Source organism: Ochlerotatus camptorhynchus, unplaced genomic scaffold (assembly GCF_037179485.1).
Source record: "Ochlerotatus camptorhynchus isolate MF236.1 unplaced genomic scaffold, CSIRO-AGI_Acam_v1.1 ptg000193l, whole genome shotgun sequence".
NCBI lineage: Eukaryota > Metazoa > Arthropoda > Insecta > Diptera > Culicidae > Ochlerotatus > Ochlerotatus camptorhynchus.
This window is the reverse complement of record NW_027040683.1, coordinates 9,853,265-9,872,032: the sequence shown is the minus strand read 5'-3', so window position 1 is coordinate 9,872,032 and position 18,768 is coordinate 9,853,265. Positions and strand designations below refer to the sequence as shown.

General features: G+C 40.5%; 1 protein-coding gene across 3 annotated transcripts in view; it reads left to right on the top strand.

Moving 5' to 3' along the window:
* The window catches only part of sgg (shaggy), a 138,346-nt gene that overhangs the window by 83,691 nt on the left and 35,887 nt on the right, over positions 1 to 18,768 (top strand). For 2 of the 3 annotated variants that reach the window (XM_065223597.1, XM_065223598.1), the window contains 4 exons: positions 3,584 to 3,637; positions 4,303 to 4,413; positions 4,494 to 4,731; positions 17,264 to 17,457. In XM_065223597.1, coding sequence (XP_065079669.1) covers positions 3,584 to 3,637; positions 4,303 to 4,413; positions 4,494 to 4,731; positions 17,264 to 17,457 — 597 coding nt within the window. The remainder of the gene's footprint in view (positions 1 to 3,583; positions 3,638 to 4,302; positions 4,414 to 4,493; positions 4,732 to 17,263; positions 17,458 to 18,768) is intronic. The other variant, XM_065223599.1, reaches the window with a different exon arrangement.

Genomic DNA, 18,768 nt, shown 5'->3' with positions numbered 1-18,768 from the left:
GAGTTGGTATTTCCACTTTCCCCATCGAAATCGCTTCAATCAGGAGTGAGGTGCTCAAAAATGACGAGCCAAATAATACTTAAAAGCATTTTTTTACAGCTCATTAATAGGAAATTTTATGACTAACAACTTTGCTGAGGAAATTATACGCCTATTTTTGATTGTTTTAAAGTTAGTCATGATTTTCTGGAGTAAGAATATTTCTGGAAATTTAGATCGAAATCTTTAAATAGTTACAACGTTGTACAAAAACGGTCAATAAATATGAATTATTTGGAAAAGTAAATCTAGTAAAGTAGAACTATTCTGAGAGTTTTTTTCTTCAGATCTTTCAGACTTAAATATCAGTATGAAGATTAAACTCGTTCATGGGTACAGCTTAACAAAAGTAAAACAAAAAATTGCCAGCCATTGGTTGTATTCAGAAGTATAGAAATTTGCAAAAAACCGTGTATAATTTAATTTTTAAAGATGTCTAAGATATTTCGCTGAATAACAACTGTCCAAAATTAATTTATAAAATACCACCAAATCTTCGATTTTTGATCAACTATTTAAACATTGGCACACTTTTAAGTTATGAATTAAACTAGTAGCAGGCGAACATGATAAGAATTTGTGTTTTTTTTTCGAAATTAGACATTCCAATTTACTTTGAATTACTTGGACGAGTTTGAGCTAAACACTGATGTTTATTAGCACCTAAAATTTGAATAACTATCAGAAAAGTTTTATTTTGATGTATTCACTTGGTTATTTCTTCTAATAATTCATAGTTATTGACTGTTGTTGTATGACATTGCAAATATATAAAGATTTTAATGGAATTATAATTATTCTTTTCAGCAAAGTTGTTGTCATAAAGTTTTCTATCCATGAGCTGTATTAAACGGCGCCTAGGGTTGTTAACCCTAAAATTACCCGGTAGACAATACCTTTCACGTGGTAATTGTCTTAATTTATTAGTTTGCTATGATTATTAATATAACCTAATTAGGAACATTGAGGTCAATTTCGAATCCAAATTGAATAATTGTTATGTATTAGTATAAGCGCACTAACTGCTCATAACCCCGCTTAAGATAATCAATCTAAAGTTAATAAACTTTGCAGCTTGAAGCTGTTTCACACCGCCATCAGGAATCCGAGCGACTTCAATACCGTTCGAGAGAACAAAACTTTTTTTATGTAATTTTGGCACAGATCACAATTTGGAATATCTCAAATATTGTTTCCTGTACAGAAATTAAATAAAACAACGTACTAGCTAAAAGTTGAAAAATTTGTCCAAAAGTTATGGTTGTACGATTTTTGTAAATTTTCAACTGTCCATTGTTTTAAATACACTAGTGGAAATTAATATTACGACACTTTAAAAAGCATGGCTCCTCCCAATTTTAATAATCAGAGAAATTCTAAATCATGTACGTTTGGAAGCCACATTATGATTCTACAATATGAGCCTGAGAAAGAACCAATTACATAATGTACAACGTAGGAGAAATAAATGGAATTGTATTTTTCTCCTTCGGAAATAAATATATGGACGCCATATAAAAATGTATGGGAATTGGTCATTGTCGAATCATTATTTAGCATGTCCAAATCCAAAGTTTAAATTTTTCGCGTTTAAAAAAATTATAAAAATATAAGATATAACTTTTGAGATAGAGGAAATGGATGTAATGTCGGCCTAAATGCCCCTAATTTGGGCCCATACATAAATTCACCTTCTTCTTCTTGTTCGCATTTCAAGCTTATTGCTTAGCGCATATTAGCTTACTGCGTGCTCTCAGCTTAGTGTTCTAAATGCACTTCCACAGTTATTAATTGAGAGCTTTCGATGCCAATACCAATGCGAATTTGTATATTGTGTGGCAAGCACAATGATACTCTATGCCCAGGGAAGTCGAGAAAATTTCCAACCCGAAAGATTCCCTCGACCGGACCGGGAATTGAACCCGCCGCCTCCGGTTTGTTAATACCGTGCCATTACTGACTAGGCTATGAGGCCCCATAGCCCCAGACCATAAATTCAGCAATCGACTAAATTTACAATAGCTACCAAAAATATCCATTAGTAGCGTTCATCTAGATAAAATTGATAATTAGCAGATTTTTAGCGATGGGCCCAATCTTAGATCCATAGGCCAACATTAGAGCCATTTCCCCTGTTTGATATGTTTTTAATTTTTTTTGCGACCCCGGCGTAGTGGTTAGCATCCATATCTCTCACGCCAAAGTCACGAGTTCAAATCTCACCCCCGGACAAGTTACGAATGACCCAATTAACGCTCTGGCGATAATAAAAAAAATTAATTGGCACTCAAAATTACTTAAAACAAATCTAATAAATTATAATATTATTCTCTACAACTTTGTCTCAGCCTTCATTTTGATCAGAAGTGGCGTTTCCGTGCTACAATTTATTGAAAAATGACAAAGACACCATTTTGAAATAAAATCCAACATCCAAAATGGCCGAAATGAGAATGATTGTCCATAACACAGTAGTAAAGTTTCATGCAATTCGGATAAAGTCGAGTTTTTCCGATTCGTCGAAATGCTCCATATACAGTTAGACATTATTACCGATTGTTCAACATCTGAACTGTTACGTTATAATGCAGGAATTTTAATTGGTTAGTTTTAGGATTTCATGATTCTATAATTATTTAAGCAAGGCTGAAAATGTTTTGAAACTGAAATTTAGGTAAATAGCTTTTGAAATGAGGGTCAAATTACCGAAGTCGGTAATAATTTCCAAGTGTGTATATAATGTAAGTTTCCGATTTATTATCTATTAATCTTTTTTACATCGTACAATAGTGAAAAATAAATCGGTTTGTCAAACTGAATTATTGAAAAAAAAAAATAATATAAATTCAAACCGTTTATAATGTAACTTTAATATGCACGTATTTGTACTTTTTAGCCATAGTTGTACTTTATATACCATTTGGTTATCATCTAAATAGCTCCCATTGTTATAATAAATAGATATACATTATACCTTGTTAGTAGATTTTTCTCAAATTTGTGGCCTACCACACATCCAATATTGTCTCAACAATACAGTTATGCGTCAGCCATCTAACACCAAAGCTAGTTCCGCCTTTCACAATTATACTTCTATCTTCGCTTCCTTAGCCAAACCCAGCTTCATGTGCTTTCCCATAACCACATCCGTTGATTTCGATTAAGGAAGCATTCATAAACTACGTCTTTCTCTGTCTCTCTCTCTCTGTGTATGTGAGGAAAACTCAGAACCGCTGACAGCCGCGTGCAACACGTAGGTACAGGAAAAATGCGCGGCTTCCTCTATGAATGCTCCCCTAATCCATCTAGGTTGACCATTGTTTAATTCTGATTTTATCTCTCTTTTCTCTTTTCTAACTATTTCTTTTGTTCGAATTCCGCACCATCTTCTGTTTAACCAACTCTACACCAAAAAAACCAATCAACAACTACCACTTCTATCTTCCTAACTGTGTCGCGTTTTTTGGTATCGAAAACGAAACAAAATAACGATTTTCTCCGACAACAACCATCCACGAACCGTCCTGTTCTCCGTCGCCAGCAGCGCGAAGATTTCCCCATCGAGATGGGCATTTTCAGCAGTGCATTGCAATCACAGGTAGCAACAGTCGTCCACCGGACAAGCGCGCTATTACAGAAATCTACCGCCAGCCAGTCGTTTGTTGTTGAAGCGTTTCATTTTTTCCTTTTCCCTGATGGATTTGTCCAAACGGAAAATGCTTGATTTACTTTCACGATTTTGGGAAACCGACCGAAAGCGAAAAGCAGCGATCCGTTCAGCGGACCCGGTTTTCCTTTTCTGGTCGGGTTCCTCCCTGCTTCCCATTGAAATCGACCTGACAGTACATAGTGCGCCTAAATCCATTCCGAAAGGAAGCCTGCTGCCGTTGCTAATGTTGTGTAGTTTTTAGTTCCAACCTCCCCTCGGTACTAACTAACTGCAGAGATGCGAACACTACTAATAATCCACGTGTTACTTTTTTCCCCCTTTTGTTCCTGGATTGAATTTCACATTTGACTTTAATACGGGTGGAATTGCTCATTGAAATGCTTCGTGACCACGATGATGATGCACCAAATGCACACACACACACACAAAATGCATTCGAATTGATTCCATCTCCATTTCTCAGCAGCAGTCACATTTGTCCATATTTATTGCTAGCGTGTATTGTTCGGTTGATTCAGAGGAGTTGATTTGTGATTCAAATGTGCTAATAAATTGTTTCATTCTGTTCTGTTTGCCTTTTTTTTCCTTTACAGAAAGACGAAGTTTATCTCAACCTAGTGCTCGAATATATTCCAGAAACCGTTTACAAAGTGGCTCGTTATTATGCTAAAAACAAACAAACGATACCAATCAATTTTATCAGGGTAAGTTGAAGGGGGGGTCACTGTTAGCTTCTTAAGGGCTAGGCATACTATAACGTCATCATCTCTTTTCGCATTTGCAGCTCTATATGTACCAGCTGTTCAGAAGTCTCGCTTACATCCACTCGCTCGGTATTTGTCATCGTGACATCAAACCCCAGAACCTGCTGCTGGATCCGGAAACGGCCGTGCTGAAGCTCTGCGACTTTGGCAGCGCCAAGCAGCTGCTGCATGGAGAACCGAATGTGTCGTACATCTGCTCACGATACTACCGGGCACCGGAGTTGATATTTGGCGCCATAAACTATACCACGAAAATCGGTAATTGGGATTTTGTTCTGACCTTTAGATTTACGACATATTTAAGTACGATATCAGTTAGTCTTACGAACAAATGTAATATAACGGAATGTGGAGGATATCCTCTGTTAACTCGCACTCGAAACGGTCCAGTACTGGAACGTACGCCAACTTTATATAGAGATTGGAATTGGAATGAAGAAGTCAAGGAGTCATTAGGGCAGTTTCCGAGAACTTTTAAAGTTCATCTCCTTGGGGAATGTCAATGAAAATCTACTCAAGAAGTATCTTCAGACAGGTTGAAGATGTCGCCTACGACTGATTCTTCTTGTTCGGCCAGGAATGCTTTTGATGCTTTGTTGAATTTGCTAGACCCACCTTACGGTAGCGAAAATCTTCCTTGCCGAAGACCGATCGCAGGATGCAAACGGACACTACCGTCAATGGAAACGCAGGAATTTTTCATACACGTACCCGCGGACGTCGGACCCTGAAGAAAAGATCTTGTCGGTGGGCTGCCGGTGTTCTGGAGAAAAACGGGACTTTCCACTAGCGGCTTCTCCTACTAGAACTACCAATATCAGCTAGATGTCGGGACGTTTTCAGTGAATCGGGAAAAACTGGGAATAACCCGTGAATTTCGATGACAAATCAGAAACAAAAATAAACTTTGTCTTCTCTTTAAAAAAAATAAATTTTGGACCTTGAAAAATGTTTAACACTGTTGGTGATCCAGTGTAGTCACTTTGAAGAATTGCTAAGATAATTTTTGATTTTTGACGTAGTACTATGTCTGTGACTTCTATATGGGGGTACACTTTGTGAAAACCGAAAATGGAAAAATTTACAAAATTATGAAAGATATTTAACGTTAATAACTCAGCTGCTCCTGGACCAAATTCAATAATTTTATTACCAATTGATCAAAAATATTCCTACGCGTCTATTAAATTTAAGACTTTATCATTTTTCAAAATGTCACTATTGAAAATTTCATGAATGCGCAACTATTGATATGATAATTGAAATTATCACCCCTGCGAAAAGCCCTAATTTCCCTAACACAGATTTCATAGTTGAATTGCATCCGGCGTCACCAAACGGTGTTTATTCAATCACCGTGTGGTGAGTGGTGGTGTTCTCCAGTACACAACGAAAGGCAGCTTGCAAGCAGCGAGCTACAGCTCACTTGAGCATCCATGGAAGGAGGAAGATGCCGCACCGCTATTGATCGGAATCAGTAGCTCATCGTGAGTCGCTGTGGGCCATCTATGCCAAGCGCGTCACCCTCATTTCAAATAACATACAGCTCACCAGCCTCATCGGTGTTTAGCATCATAATAGATCAGCATTACTCAACCATCACGACAAAACGGTCCTTTTCAGGACCACCATAAATTTGTAAATGAGTATTTTTTGGACATTTGTCAAGTTCATCAATCGAATGTCAGTTCCCATATCAAGATAGAGCTGGAATTAGGGCGTAATAGCCTTTGTAAGCAATGACTTCTTTCGATGATGTCTTGAAAGTCAAGGCTCGCCCACGCAAATCAACATCACCATCAGGTATTGTAAGACTTGGTAATGTTAGTTTACGTGGGCGTGCCTTTAATTCCTAAAAATCATCGAGAGAAGTTACAAAAGCTGTTACGCCTAATTCCAGCTATATCTAGGTATGTTTAAATCTGACATACCATGTTCTTGAAGGCAACATTGGGGGTGCTATTTCAAAAACCAAAGTCGGTCGTGGCATGAAACTGGTCTGATTTTGATCCAGTGATCATGGATTTTAATTCTTAATACGCCAATCGATAGGAATTTCTACGAATCTATTAAAATTAGGACTATCATTTTTCAAAATGTCACTATTGAAAATTGCACAAATGTGCAACTGTTGTTATCATAGTTAAAATTATCACCGATTGCCTACGAGAAGCGATTTCCCTAACACAGATTTCAAAGTTGAATTCCATCCGGTCTCACTGAACGGTGTTTATTCAATCCCTAATAAAATTTGTATGGGTAATTTGCTTAACGACGTGTTCAGGGTACATCCAAACCATTTGTGGAATAGTTCAATGATTTGGGTTATCGTTCGTGGTGAGTGGTGGTGTTCTCCAGTACACAACGAAAGGCTGCCTGCAAGCTGCAGCCCACGTGAGCATCCACAGAAGGAGGAAGAAGCCGCAACGCTATTGATCGGAATCAGTAGCTCTTCGTGAGTTGCTGTGGGCCGTCTATGTCAAGCGCAACTACTGGGAACTACAAACACTACAAACAGCTACTGGGAACGTTCAAAGTGTTCCACAGAGAAGCGTATCAAGTATACATAAAACTGGGATTCAGAATGGGATTAAAGAAAATCCGAAATCTTTTTGGAAGTTCGTGAATAGTAGAAGTAAAAACATCGGAATTCCGGAGGTGGCAAAGTATGAAAACAGGACTTCTTCCAATTGACAGTGTGAAGTTCAGCTGGTTGACCAAACGCATGAATTGTCCAGCGACAACGGAAGACCGCTAACCACGTCTTACCTGTCTGATGGCCAGTTGGAAAAAGAGGACGAATAACGGTGAGGCCAACCAACGACGAAGCTAGCAGTGTTGCCAGATGTTGTATTTCTCTTAACCCTGCCAGCGTCAATTGACAGCTACGGTAAGGTGTGTTGCTGTGAGCATTTCTCTATGCTTAGGGTGTATCCCACATCTCACTTCTTCTCTCAAAAAATTAGGTAGTCTAGAGTCCTTGATGTTGTTTATTTTCGGTGATGCTTGGCAAAAGTAAACAATAGTAAATACATTTATATATGTAATCAACCTCTTTATCAACAGTTACAGTCGTGATTTCAAAAAATCTCAGCCAACTCGAGGTGATTGTAAGCGCAGGTTAAGTCTAGCTTGGTGAAAAATGTTGCCTTATTTAGCTTCCATTTCGTGGAGAAGCGGCAACCTGAAATATTCTCGTTTTATGGCCTTGTTTGGACCTCGCATATTCACAACTAATCTGAAGTTGTCTTTGCCTTTCGCAACTGCTGACATCCCGCTTATCCATCCCGGTGCTGAGGTTTCCTTCTCTATGATACCCGAGGGGGGCGTTACATCTAAATCTCATTTCTAGATGCTCGTAAAATCTCACACTAGCGAATCAATCTACGAAAAATCTTATTTCATTTCTCACATCTACTTGCATCGTACATAATCTTTTTACAGGAAATCTTCAGAATCTTCATCAATCTTCGTTCTATCTACTCAGGGTGCGAGCAGCTAACCACAGCAAAACAAAATCTTTCCTTCCGTTATAGTAGGTGTTCCTTTGTGAAGGGACGAAACGGTCTATAATGAACCTTACTTTCACTCCTAGCATCATGGGGAAAATACCCATTTCCTCTATATTATCGCAATTGTTAACAAATGGACCCACTTTGAGAAGATGCATGTCACTTGACGTTACCCTTCCGAGGAGAGACCGCTTCTAACGATGGATCGTTTGTTCCAACAACACGCTCCACGTATAAGGGTTGTTTCGCGGCACAAGCTTTGAGGTTTGTGGTTTTTGGAAGGTCTACTTTACTAATAGTTACCAGGCCGATTTTTAAATCATTCTGCAACTGCTTCCAATCTTTCCCTCCAATAATGTTAACGTCCGCTTCTGAATCAATGAGAAATTTAATCGAACAAGATGATTCCAATTTGCAACTGACGAGTACATCCTCTAAGGAAAGCGCGTTGATGTACTGCTGGCTGATATTCATGCTCTGCTTTGGGGGGCTTTGATGCGAACCATAATCCTCTTCTGACGGCACGTTGCCTCAAAATGTCCAAGCCGACCACAACGGCGACATTCTCTGTTCAACGCCGGACACTGTTTTCCATTGTGAGCGGGGCAATCGCAACGCGAGCATCGCTGCCGCTTGCCCGGTCGGTTGGAACCGGAACCACTTCTCGTATCCTGACGTGTATGTGTGTAGCTGGTGTACCATTGTAGGGACAATCGGAGAGCTCATTCTTACGCGAATTGGATCTTTGTCCATTACGATTATCATTTCGATAGAGCCACTCCACTGTCGCTGGCTTGCTTGGTATGGACGCTTTTCAATTTGCCTGAACTTTGGAGCTTCCACTGCTTGTACATCACCGCTGATCTCCGAGTACGCGAAAGCCTCACATTGGGTAGCGGACTAAACCACGAACTCTGTATCGAAATTAAACATGCGTGCTTTCCTGGCTAGCTCCTTGTTTGTCATCTCTTTTAAAAGTTGGGACCTGACCAAACGAATATGGTCCTTTTGCACAGCCGAACTTGCGACACCAATCGGGCACGGAACGTTACCGTTGATTCTTCACGTTCCTGTTTCATTTCAGTAAATTTGTCGTGCTCAGGACTGACGTCCGTCATCGCGCGGAAGTAACTTGAAATGTTACCTACCATTCGTCTGTAGAAGCCTGAATCTGCTAGACTCGGGCGGAGGCCTGCGGCGCGGATGATCCCTTGAAGTTCATCTCCAAGGGCCAAGTAGAGTAATTGGGCCTGCTGGGCAGAGTTTGCCACACCATTGAGGGACATTGCAGTTTCGAACTTCTCCAGATATGTGGCGAATGCCACTCTCGTGAAGAAGTGAGACAAGGTTTGTCGGATCTAGAATCAGCGAAGTCAGCAGGACCAGACAGATTAACAAATAAGTTTTAGAAGGAATTCAAGCTCGTCGAACCCCTGTCTATTCTTTTCAATTCATCGCTTTCGTTTGGTTATTTTGCTCCTCTATGGAAAATCTCAGATAACTCCAATCCAGAAGAAGGGCTCTCGTGCTTATGCTGAGAACTACCGGGATGTATCGATTCAGTCCGTGAAGCCAAAACTCTTCGAGCGACTTGTCTACTTCCATCTCTATGAGAGAATTAACGAGCGTGTTTCAACAACACAGCATGGGTTCTTGAAATAAAAGTCAGTCGTCACGAACCTGTGTGAATTCATTTTCATGGTCACGGATTACATATCCAAAGGCTATCAAGTCAACTGTTTATATACGGACATTACCAGACAGGATACGGTATGTGAGGGTGTCCTCGACAATACATCCAGCTACTTTGGTGTCCATTCTATGAAGTTCCGCAAGGAAGCCATCTGGGTCCACTCCTTTTTTTTTTTCCTCTGTTCGGGACCTAACAGTACTGCGACCAGTAAATTGATCTATTGTAGTATATCCCGTAGTTTAGTGCATGTCGTATTACTCCATCACTATTGAGAAATGATGAAGTATTCGATTTTTTTTACAGTTGCCACTCTTGCATTTATCGCAAGGATCCGACTCTAATTGAAAGGTCCTGCTATTTATACCCTGCGGAGTGTTGAAACACCCTCCAAAGGCGCGCCCCCTTTGTCAGTCAAAATTGGATTCCTTAGCAACAAAATTAAGGTATGATACCGATAATGACCATGCATCAAAACCCTAGTCTCAACCACTTCAATCTAGGGAACAACGAATAGAAGATTAGGAAGACAACTAACTCATTTTTTTCCTTGTTTCAAGATCATCCTCGGTAGACAAAGCCGAGTCTTGCCACTATCAACAAGGCATAAAAAGTAACAAGGACTAAGATGTTTTCCTTGGATTACTGAAAAATCCTGTTCCCCTAGTTTGAAGTAGTCAGGACTAGGAATCGGTGGTAGATCTTACATCCCGTAACGTACCACGAAAAGGTGATCTACCCACGTTACGGGTAGATTCTTTTTGTCATGGTTATGAATAAACTGCCCGCATTCATTACTAAGGCAATAGTACTCATCTACGCAGATGATGTGAACATTTTCCTGCCGGTGAAAGTCACCGATGACTGCCACCTGCTTCAACAGGATTTGCACAACTTCGAAAGATTTGTCGTTGAAAACGGACTTAGTGTAAATCTAAACATGACGTACACCAGAAGAGTTCAACCGATAATGTTTGACTACATGTTGGGACATTCGTCCTTACAGCAGATAGAGAATGTTCGGGACTTGGGTGTGACGATGGATCAGTCCTTCACATTTTATGATCACGTCAACAGAGTTAAGGAAGCGCTGCAACTCTGCTCCCACTCGACGTTTCGGTCGAGAATTCACTGATCCTCATGCAATCCTAACTATCTACATTAGCTTCATTGGGTCCAAACTCGACCTTGCGATCGTGGTATGACGACCACAGTATGCGGTGTATATTTACGTATACATAACAAGCTTAAACTCTATTCTATCTACTGCTTTAAAAAGAACTATGTTTCATCAACTGTGTGCAAAATTATTAGCAAATGAGCTGTTCGTGACCAAAACTGTGTATGCCAAGCATGCTATCCTCTACACGTGAAAGCCTCATACTGCGCTTCGATGAAATCGTCTGGTGCAACCGATTCACGATAACTTTGCCCAGAGAGCAAAATGATGCCTCGTAGCCAATTTTCGTACAGAGATAGATCCCCAAACGTCAACACAAATATTACTTCAGCTAATGGAGCACCTCTGAAAGGCACCTCAATGGGATTGTTTGCAAATGGATGACGCTGTGGTAAAATCACTTGTCCCATGCTGCCAGCTGGTAAACGATCTTTTGAACATTGACACTCGAGAGTGCTTAGGACCTCATAGACCTCTACGAGTCACCAAGCGCACTTCTTTAAATTGACTTTCGACTTGTAAATCACCTCGTTGGATTGGCATCATTTACTGGAAGCTACTGCCTTTTCTATGACTACATTCGTGGAAATCATCGAAGCATTTTAAACAACCCATGCGAACTCCGCAGTTTTGCAACCTTTCGAAATCACCCGCGGATGGTCAAACAAATTACAAACAAAAGATCCATCTTCAATTTTAACTTTCAACAGGACCCAGGAGGTTACCTATTCCTCATGAAGATAGCTCACTCCGGTCGTCGCACCAATACATCGGAAGTCCTTCTTCGTTCAACCTTTGGTTACCTCCGATTGTATTCGATGAAGCAAGATTCTTTTTACCAGCCGAGACTCAGGGCGAGGCCTCCAAATTTAGAAAAAAAAATGACATTATCGAATTCCGACCCATCAACCTACGATTGTGACGATACTCGACCTAAATGGGGAACACCCAACGGGAACTTTATACTCGAACGAACCGACCAATATACAATCAATCACCCTTTCTGCAGCAAAAAAACAACAACTAGCAATCATCCATTTTCAGTGGGAGTATATTAATTCCAGGTTCGAAAGGGCTGATATCACCTAACTCCTAAATTCCTATTGGAATTTCAGTTTACGCGGCCGTGTCTTACTCGTCTTACTCTGTCCCTCAGGCCGACAACATAGTAGAAGCGATTCGAAGTGATTCGATTCGATAGCAATTCAAGACCAACAGTTGAAAAGGCCTCAACTCCATTTTGTAAACAAACCTTGTAAGGCCATTTTCTCGCGAACCAAAACCTACATTAGCAAACCTAAATCTCAATCGGGTAGTGGAGAATTTCCCCTACCTGTTCATTTTGTTAGTTTGCGTTGGCGTACTTCGGTTCGCAACAAAAAGGCCTTACAAGGTTTATTACAAAATGGAGTTGAGGCCCTTTCAATTGTTGGTCTTGAATTGGCAAAGCGAAATGAAGCGGCAAGCAAAGCAACCTATGACATAGTGAAAGCATAACAGTCGCGCGCGTAGTGCAAAATATTTTTTCTAATTTGTGTCAATTCAGCATGGATTCATCCGATGAGGAATATTTCGCTTCCTCAAGCACGATTAATTTCGTAATAAACAACAAAAGAGAGTTTGTAGTTCACCCGATCAATCGAAATAGAAGGCGAGATGAGGAGTTCTTCAAGTGCACCCCACACGACAAAAGTTTTGTCAATGTTTCCAACAATAATTTCATGTCAATATTTTCTACAATATTTTCTGGGGTTCATCAATACAGGGTCGCTCCTCACTAACATTTATGTATCCGATGGAATATTGCGAGTCAAATCACAACCACCTTGACAAAAGTTGCCAAGAAACAGGCACCATCTGCTGCTGTAGTCAAACAGAAGGAGAAAATGAGGGGAAATATTGAAACATGAAATCAAACTTTTCTAATTTTACGTCAATATGTTCATCAATATTTTCGTCGTCAATATTTGTATCAATATGATTGTCAATACTTTTGAGTATTGACAATATTTTTGCACGTGTGGTGCTTGCTTAAGATTGTACGAAGATCTTCGTAAATATCCAGAGAAGTTTCGGTCTTACACAAGAATGGATATGGACACATTCGATCTGATTTTGAATCTAGTGACAAACAAGATTATCAGTCCACTTGCGTTCGCAGGCGTCAAAACACAACACGAACAGCTTTGTCGCTTTGCTGAACGCTGCACACCTCTTCGCAACGCTTTCACTATAATAGGTTTGGGCGATTCCCATAGAACGCTCATAGAGGGAGCTTTCACGCAAGCGCTTAGCTTATTGCCTAAGAGGAAGGGGTGACAATTGGCTTCTTCCTCTTTTATTTCTATCTCTATGTTTATCTATCTCTATCTCTATCTTACGCACATGAAATCGGCCAATCAGGAGCTGGTTCACGTTTGACAGAGAAGTGAGAATTTTCGCCCCCGTATTGCCACCTCTTCTCTTAGCTTATTGCCAACGCATCGAATTGCTTCGAATCGCTTCTACTATGTTGTCGGCCTCAGTCTGGGTCCAGACCAACAATTGAAATAGGCGGAACAACGAAACGTAAACAATGGCTTTAAACGCAAATTCCTCGAGAATCAAACCACTCCCACGCAAGCTAACCATGCCATTCAATAGAGGAAGTTTGCTCTATCAGATGGTGGTGTTAGATTGCTTCGATGTGTTTTGATTATCGAGGAATTTGCGTTTAAATCCATTGTTTACGATTGGTTGTTCCGTCTATTTCAATTGTTAGTCTAGATAATATAATCTAGGCATCACTAAAGAGCCTAAATTTATAAAGAGGCGACATGTCAAAATTGGAACAATCGATTGTCTGTCAAAGTCATAGGAAAAGGCATTCCAATCGAGCAGAAGACCTGTCAAATGGATAAGATGTCGTCTCTTTATAAATTCAGGCTCTTTAGGCATCACCAGACTGACTGTGTACCATAGTGGAAGAGACAAAAACGATCTGATCTTGAATTCTGCTCTTGCCTGGCTCGAGCTCGGAGCGACGTTCAACGATGGATGCGATTCGGCTAGTAGTAGTAGTAATTACGATCGTGATGCTGATGGTAGTGGTGATGCTTCGTGAAGGTACTGATGGTGGTGCTATTACTGATGTTGTCAGTGGTTGTTGTTGGTACACGTGTTCGAGTGGTATTTACTGTCTTGAGGCCGTCGAAAAAACGGAACGCACCGGTAATTGGCTTCCGGAGACGATTCCTGGGAGTTTTTAATGGGAAATCTAACTTGACAAAGAGAATTACATTGAATTAAACAATCACCATCTTAGCGTATCATGATCGAACTCACTTCGGAAATTCTTGTTTCCGTACACTGGGCCTAATCTTATTATTCACAATTTTTAATAGAATTTTCCAAGTTCTGTAACGGTAGATTGGTTAAATCAAACAGCTAACAACTCTTCCTCGATATAATGTTTTTTTTTTCAACTTGGGACTACGTCCGCTTGGTTTGCTGTCTGACTCGGAAAAAGGCTCTATTGATTGGGGTTTTACTTCTGCTGAGTCATCTTACAATAGAATCGACGCGAGTTCCCTTATCATTTCAACAGTCTAAATTCTGGGTCTCTTCACTTAACATGAGTGTCCTTCAAGAAATGCATTTTGATGGGCCTGTATAGTGGTACTTGCATTGACCACCAGAGGCGCTACCGATTCAAAAAGGTGCTCGAATATTGCTGCTTCGTTTCCAAGTCGATTTGAATCGATCTTTTCGATGTGAAAAGAGAGTCATTCAAAAATTAAAATCAGAAAAATCGTTTCAATGAAGTGGCTCATAACCTTGCAATTGAAAAGCTAAATCGCCTAGAACTCCCCACCTGGATCATCCAATGTTGCTGAAATCGTATATATCATTTTGTGAAGCTTCCGTCGAGGTTCATTATTGAAGATCCAATATCTTTTACATTCCTTCTGGAGTTCCCCAACGCAGCACCCAGCCATGTCGTACAGTTATTACGTTTCCTCACATCTATTTACGAAAAGAACTGCAAATTCAATTTGGCATTCATATTTCGTTCTATTTTAACGCCCACCCACATCGTATGATAATGACTGCGCTTCTCTCTAACTACCCTGTCCTAATGCTTGCTAGCCTTTCTTCATATGCTTTGAATTTTGTAACCGGTCTTAATTGCTAATTGAACGCTGTGTTTTGCCCGCTCGGTTTCGTCATCTAGGGTATTTTGGGGAGATTCCATCACCTGCTCGACAGTTTGCTCACACCGTCACCTAGTTTTCTTGCTCAAGCACAGTCAATTAGAGCCACAAATTATCGCTATTACTCGCTCCTCTCTCCGACAATTAGTTCGTTCTTCGATCTGCAGGGGTCGTTTACCGAATTTGTTAGCTCGTTTTCCATCATCTGAATTGCCCTTCGCTTCCTCAAACAAGCAGATCTGAGATAATCGTGTCCTTTGAATAGCAGCAATTTTTGCCGGATGGAGATTTGGGAGTTATCGTAGATAGCAAGCCACCGACAAACCTACATGAATGACCATAGAAATTACCATGAAATTTCTGCTCAAAGCGCAGTATTGACATCTGTTTTCGTGTTCGCGGAGAACGTTTATCTAAGCCACGAACACGCGTGGAAAAATAATGAGTTGGTTCGTGTCTGATCTATTCTGGATAATTTATTTTTATCTAACGGGTGTCCACTAAAAAATGAGAATGATTCAAATACTTTTCTAACAACAAAAACGTTCGCAGATTAATGTCGCCTTAGGTGGAGAATCCCTACAACCTCCAGAAAATTGTCATACACTTTATTTCACTCTAATGAAGATCGTGGAAAAAAGTACACGGTGGACCATTTTAAGAGGGAAAATGTTCCGGTATTCACCGTATACTGTATCCTGGCATCCATGGCAGTAACTCGGAAGAGAGGTAGCGGCCGTCGAACGAATATAATGAATAAGAAGACTCTCCGCTCGCTGGACAACATTTTCAACAACAAGGATTCGGTAAGTCAACTCCCGTTGACGCGGCCAGAAAGTTCCGTTGTTCGAAGTCACACATCTGCAAGACGCTAAGGAAGGAGGGAATAGTGTGTAGAAAGAAAACCAGATCCCCATAGAGTATACTGAAGAGCAAATCCAAATCGAGAGATCCTAATGCCGCTGGATGACCCACCAATATACCACATGTGCCAAAAGACCGGAATCCGACAAATCTGCCGCAGTGCCGTCCTATCGAGGATTTTTTCGGTCTATTGAGCTTCAGGACACCAAGCAACTCACCAACAGGATCAAAAGCTGCATCCGGAAAATCGATGTTGCAGCCGTCCAACGGTCATGTTCCAATATCATGAATAAGCTGCGACCACGGCCCGTATGCCAATATTCACGAAGCTCAGTTTCAAGACTTATGTTAACCAGTTTGAACTAAACTTCACTGGTTGTTTTTTTCTGACCCATTCTTACCATTCTCATTTTTTGTGGACACCCGTTAGATAAAAAAAAATATGGATTTGAACCTGCATGTTTTGGGTTTTTGGGGAAAAAATTAAGTTTAAGATTCAGGTCGGTTTGTCGATGAGATAACTACGTTTCAATGAGTGCTTGGTTTCCATGGCCCATTTTGACTGAAGTCACTGTATTGCTCGGTAGTTTGTTGTTGCTATGAAATAAACAGTGCAGATTTGGTATCCGTAAGGAGCCTTCCTTAGCTCAGTCGATAAGGCTGGGTTCAATTCCCAGTTCGCTCTAGGAATTTTTCGGGTTGAAAAACTTCTCGACTTCCCTTGACAGGTATCGAAAGCACTCAATTAATAACTTGAGAGCACGCAATAAGCTAATATGTGATAAGCAAGAAGAAGAAGAAGATCAAGCCGTCCACACGTAAGGATTCAAAAACGCTTTGCCAGATAATTACCTACGTCGCCTTAAGTAGAATAACCTCGTCAATCTTCCTCCTTACAAGCAATTAAATGACAGTAGCGTTCATAGCCAAATATGCGCATGAGTATTAACCATTTAATTCGAGCAGTTAAAAATGACGTTTCCTACCACTCGAACTTTGAAATAACACAATATTTTGAGAGTTTTTCTTCTAGAACCACGAGAAAAGTAGCCAAAAGTAGTGCGTTTCATAGTCAAATAGTCATTTGTTGGCCCTATTTTGTGAAATCGCTGGTAGAAAGTCACGGTAAAACTGCTTGACAAAGTGGTCAATTCTTAGTCATTGTACCAGAATATTCCTGCTGTATGGTCTGGAATTAATATTAGCAAACAATTGTATAATAATGTTATGTTTTTAAGCAGTCTGTTAGGACCTACAAGTCGTATCGAGTCCCGAAACTAAGTTCTTAGTCCTAAGTGTTCTAAGCCAAAAAAAAACTGATCCTAACCTATCTTCTCTTCCCTCCCACCAGACGTCTGGAGCGCGGGATGCGTACTGGCCGAACTGCTACTGGGACAACCCATCTTCCCCGGCGACTCCGGCGTCGACCAGTTGGTAGAAATCATCAAAGTCCTCGGAACACCAACCCGGGAACAGATCAAGGAAATGAACCCCAACTATACGGAATTCAAATTCCCCCAGATCAAGAGTCATCCATGGCAGAAGGTAAGTACTTCCCGGGTCCGCGCTCGCTCAAGGAAAGCTACTATCAGAACAAAACTATCTACAGCACCGTTCACACACGTACTATTTTCCATCCTAGTTTCTCTTGCCCCTCCCCTGTAGTATTTTTTTTGCCTTAGTTCTTCCGTCCCATCACCCACCAGAAAACCCGTCCACCAAGCACAAAAAGAAACATTCACTCTCACCTACCGAAACACACCCATTAGTAAAGCCACAATTAAAAAAAAAAATCAGTCTCAACATTCTCTCAGTGTGGATTCGCTTCGACTCATTTCAGTTAATGCTAGAGCGAATGTCTTTCCCTAATGCCACGACCGAGCATCAACGTATTAGAGTAAGAGAGCCAACCATCGGCACCTACCAGTAGTGTAGTAGTGCAAAATCGCATCTCCCTATGATTATGAATCCCATAAAGCAAAACCCAAAATGAACCAAGAAATCCAAGTCTAAGAATTTTGGTGACGACTACTGACACACATCTACTAGCAGCGAACGGATTTGTCCTTTTTTATTCTACTGTTCTTGACTCAGAATTGCTAACTCTTGTAGGGTATTTTTTACCTCTGGTACTAAAAAAAAAAACGACCACAGACACACCTGCACACAACACGGCATAGCAAACTCGGAGTAAAACGTCTCTCGAGACAAGGCAAGAACGAATGGGTACAATTTTGCAATGATATTCCAAAAGTTTTCAAACTGTCCCGAGTTGACCTACTTTCAAACGGCCTTCAACCTACTACCCCGTTTATCTTCTCTTCATCATCGCCAATGATTATAAAATTATTCGTCTTGCTCAGGAACTTTTACGAGGGATCTCGTTTCATATTCGGACGTGCAATGTTCTCAGTTCTCAAAAAATCAGTGCAAGTGCTGAAGTTATATCCATCCTCATGTGGAAGTTTTGGGCTGCTGCAGTGTGTACTAATCGAAAAAGTTAGACAGCAGGAAATTGTGTCCATTAAGTTGCTGCCATGGTTCACCTAGCTAGCCACCCAGATAGGTTGTCTTCTCGTCTCTAAAACCGAATTACCACTTTCGAAACGAAGAAGGTGTGATCGATGATATGAGTGTGTGTGAATTTCATAGCTTCAATAGCATATCATCGAAGACAACATTTCAAGGAGACTGGCAACTCTGTCAAAATTTAAGAGACAAATACAGTAGCGCTTCTCTTGAGCAAAGGTAGGGTAAACAGGTATAATACGCTCCTCTTAAGGAAAATCAGTTATATTTTTTACTGTTTTCACTTTAATTAACGGAATAATCACGTATAGCCGTTGCTTTGGAAAT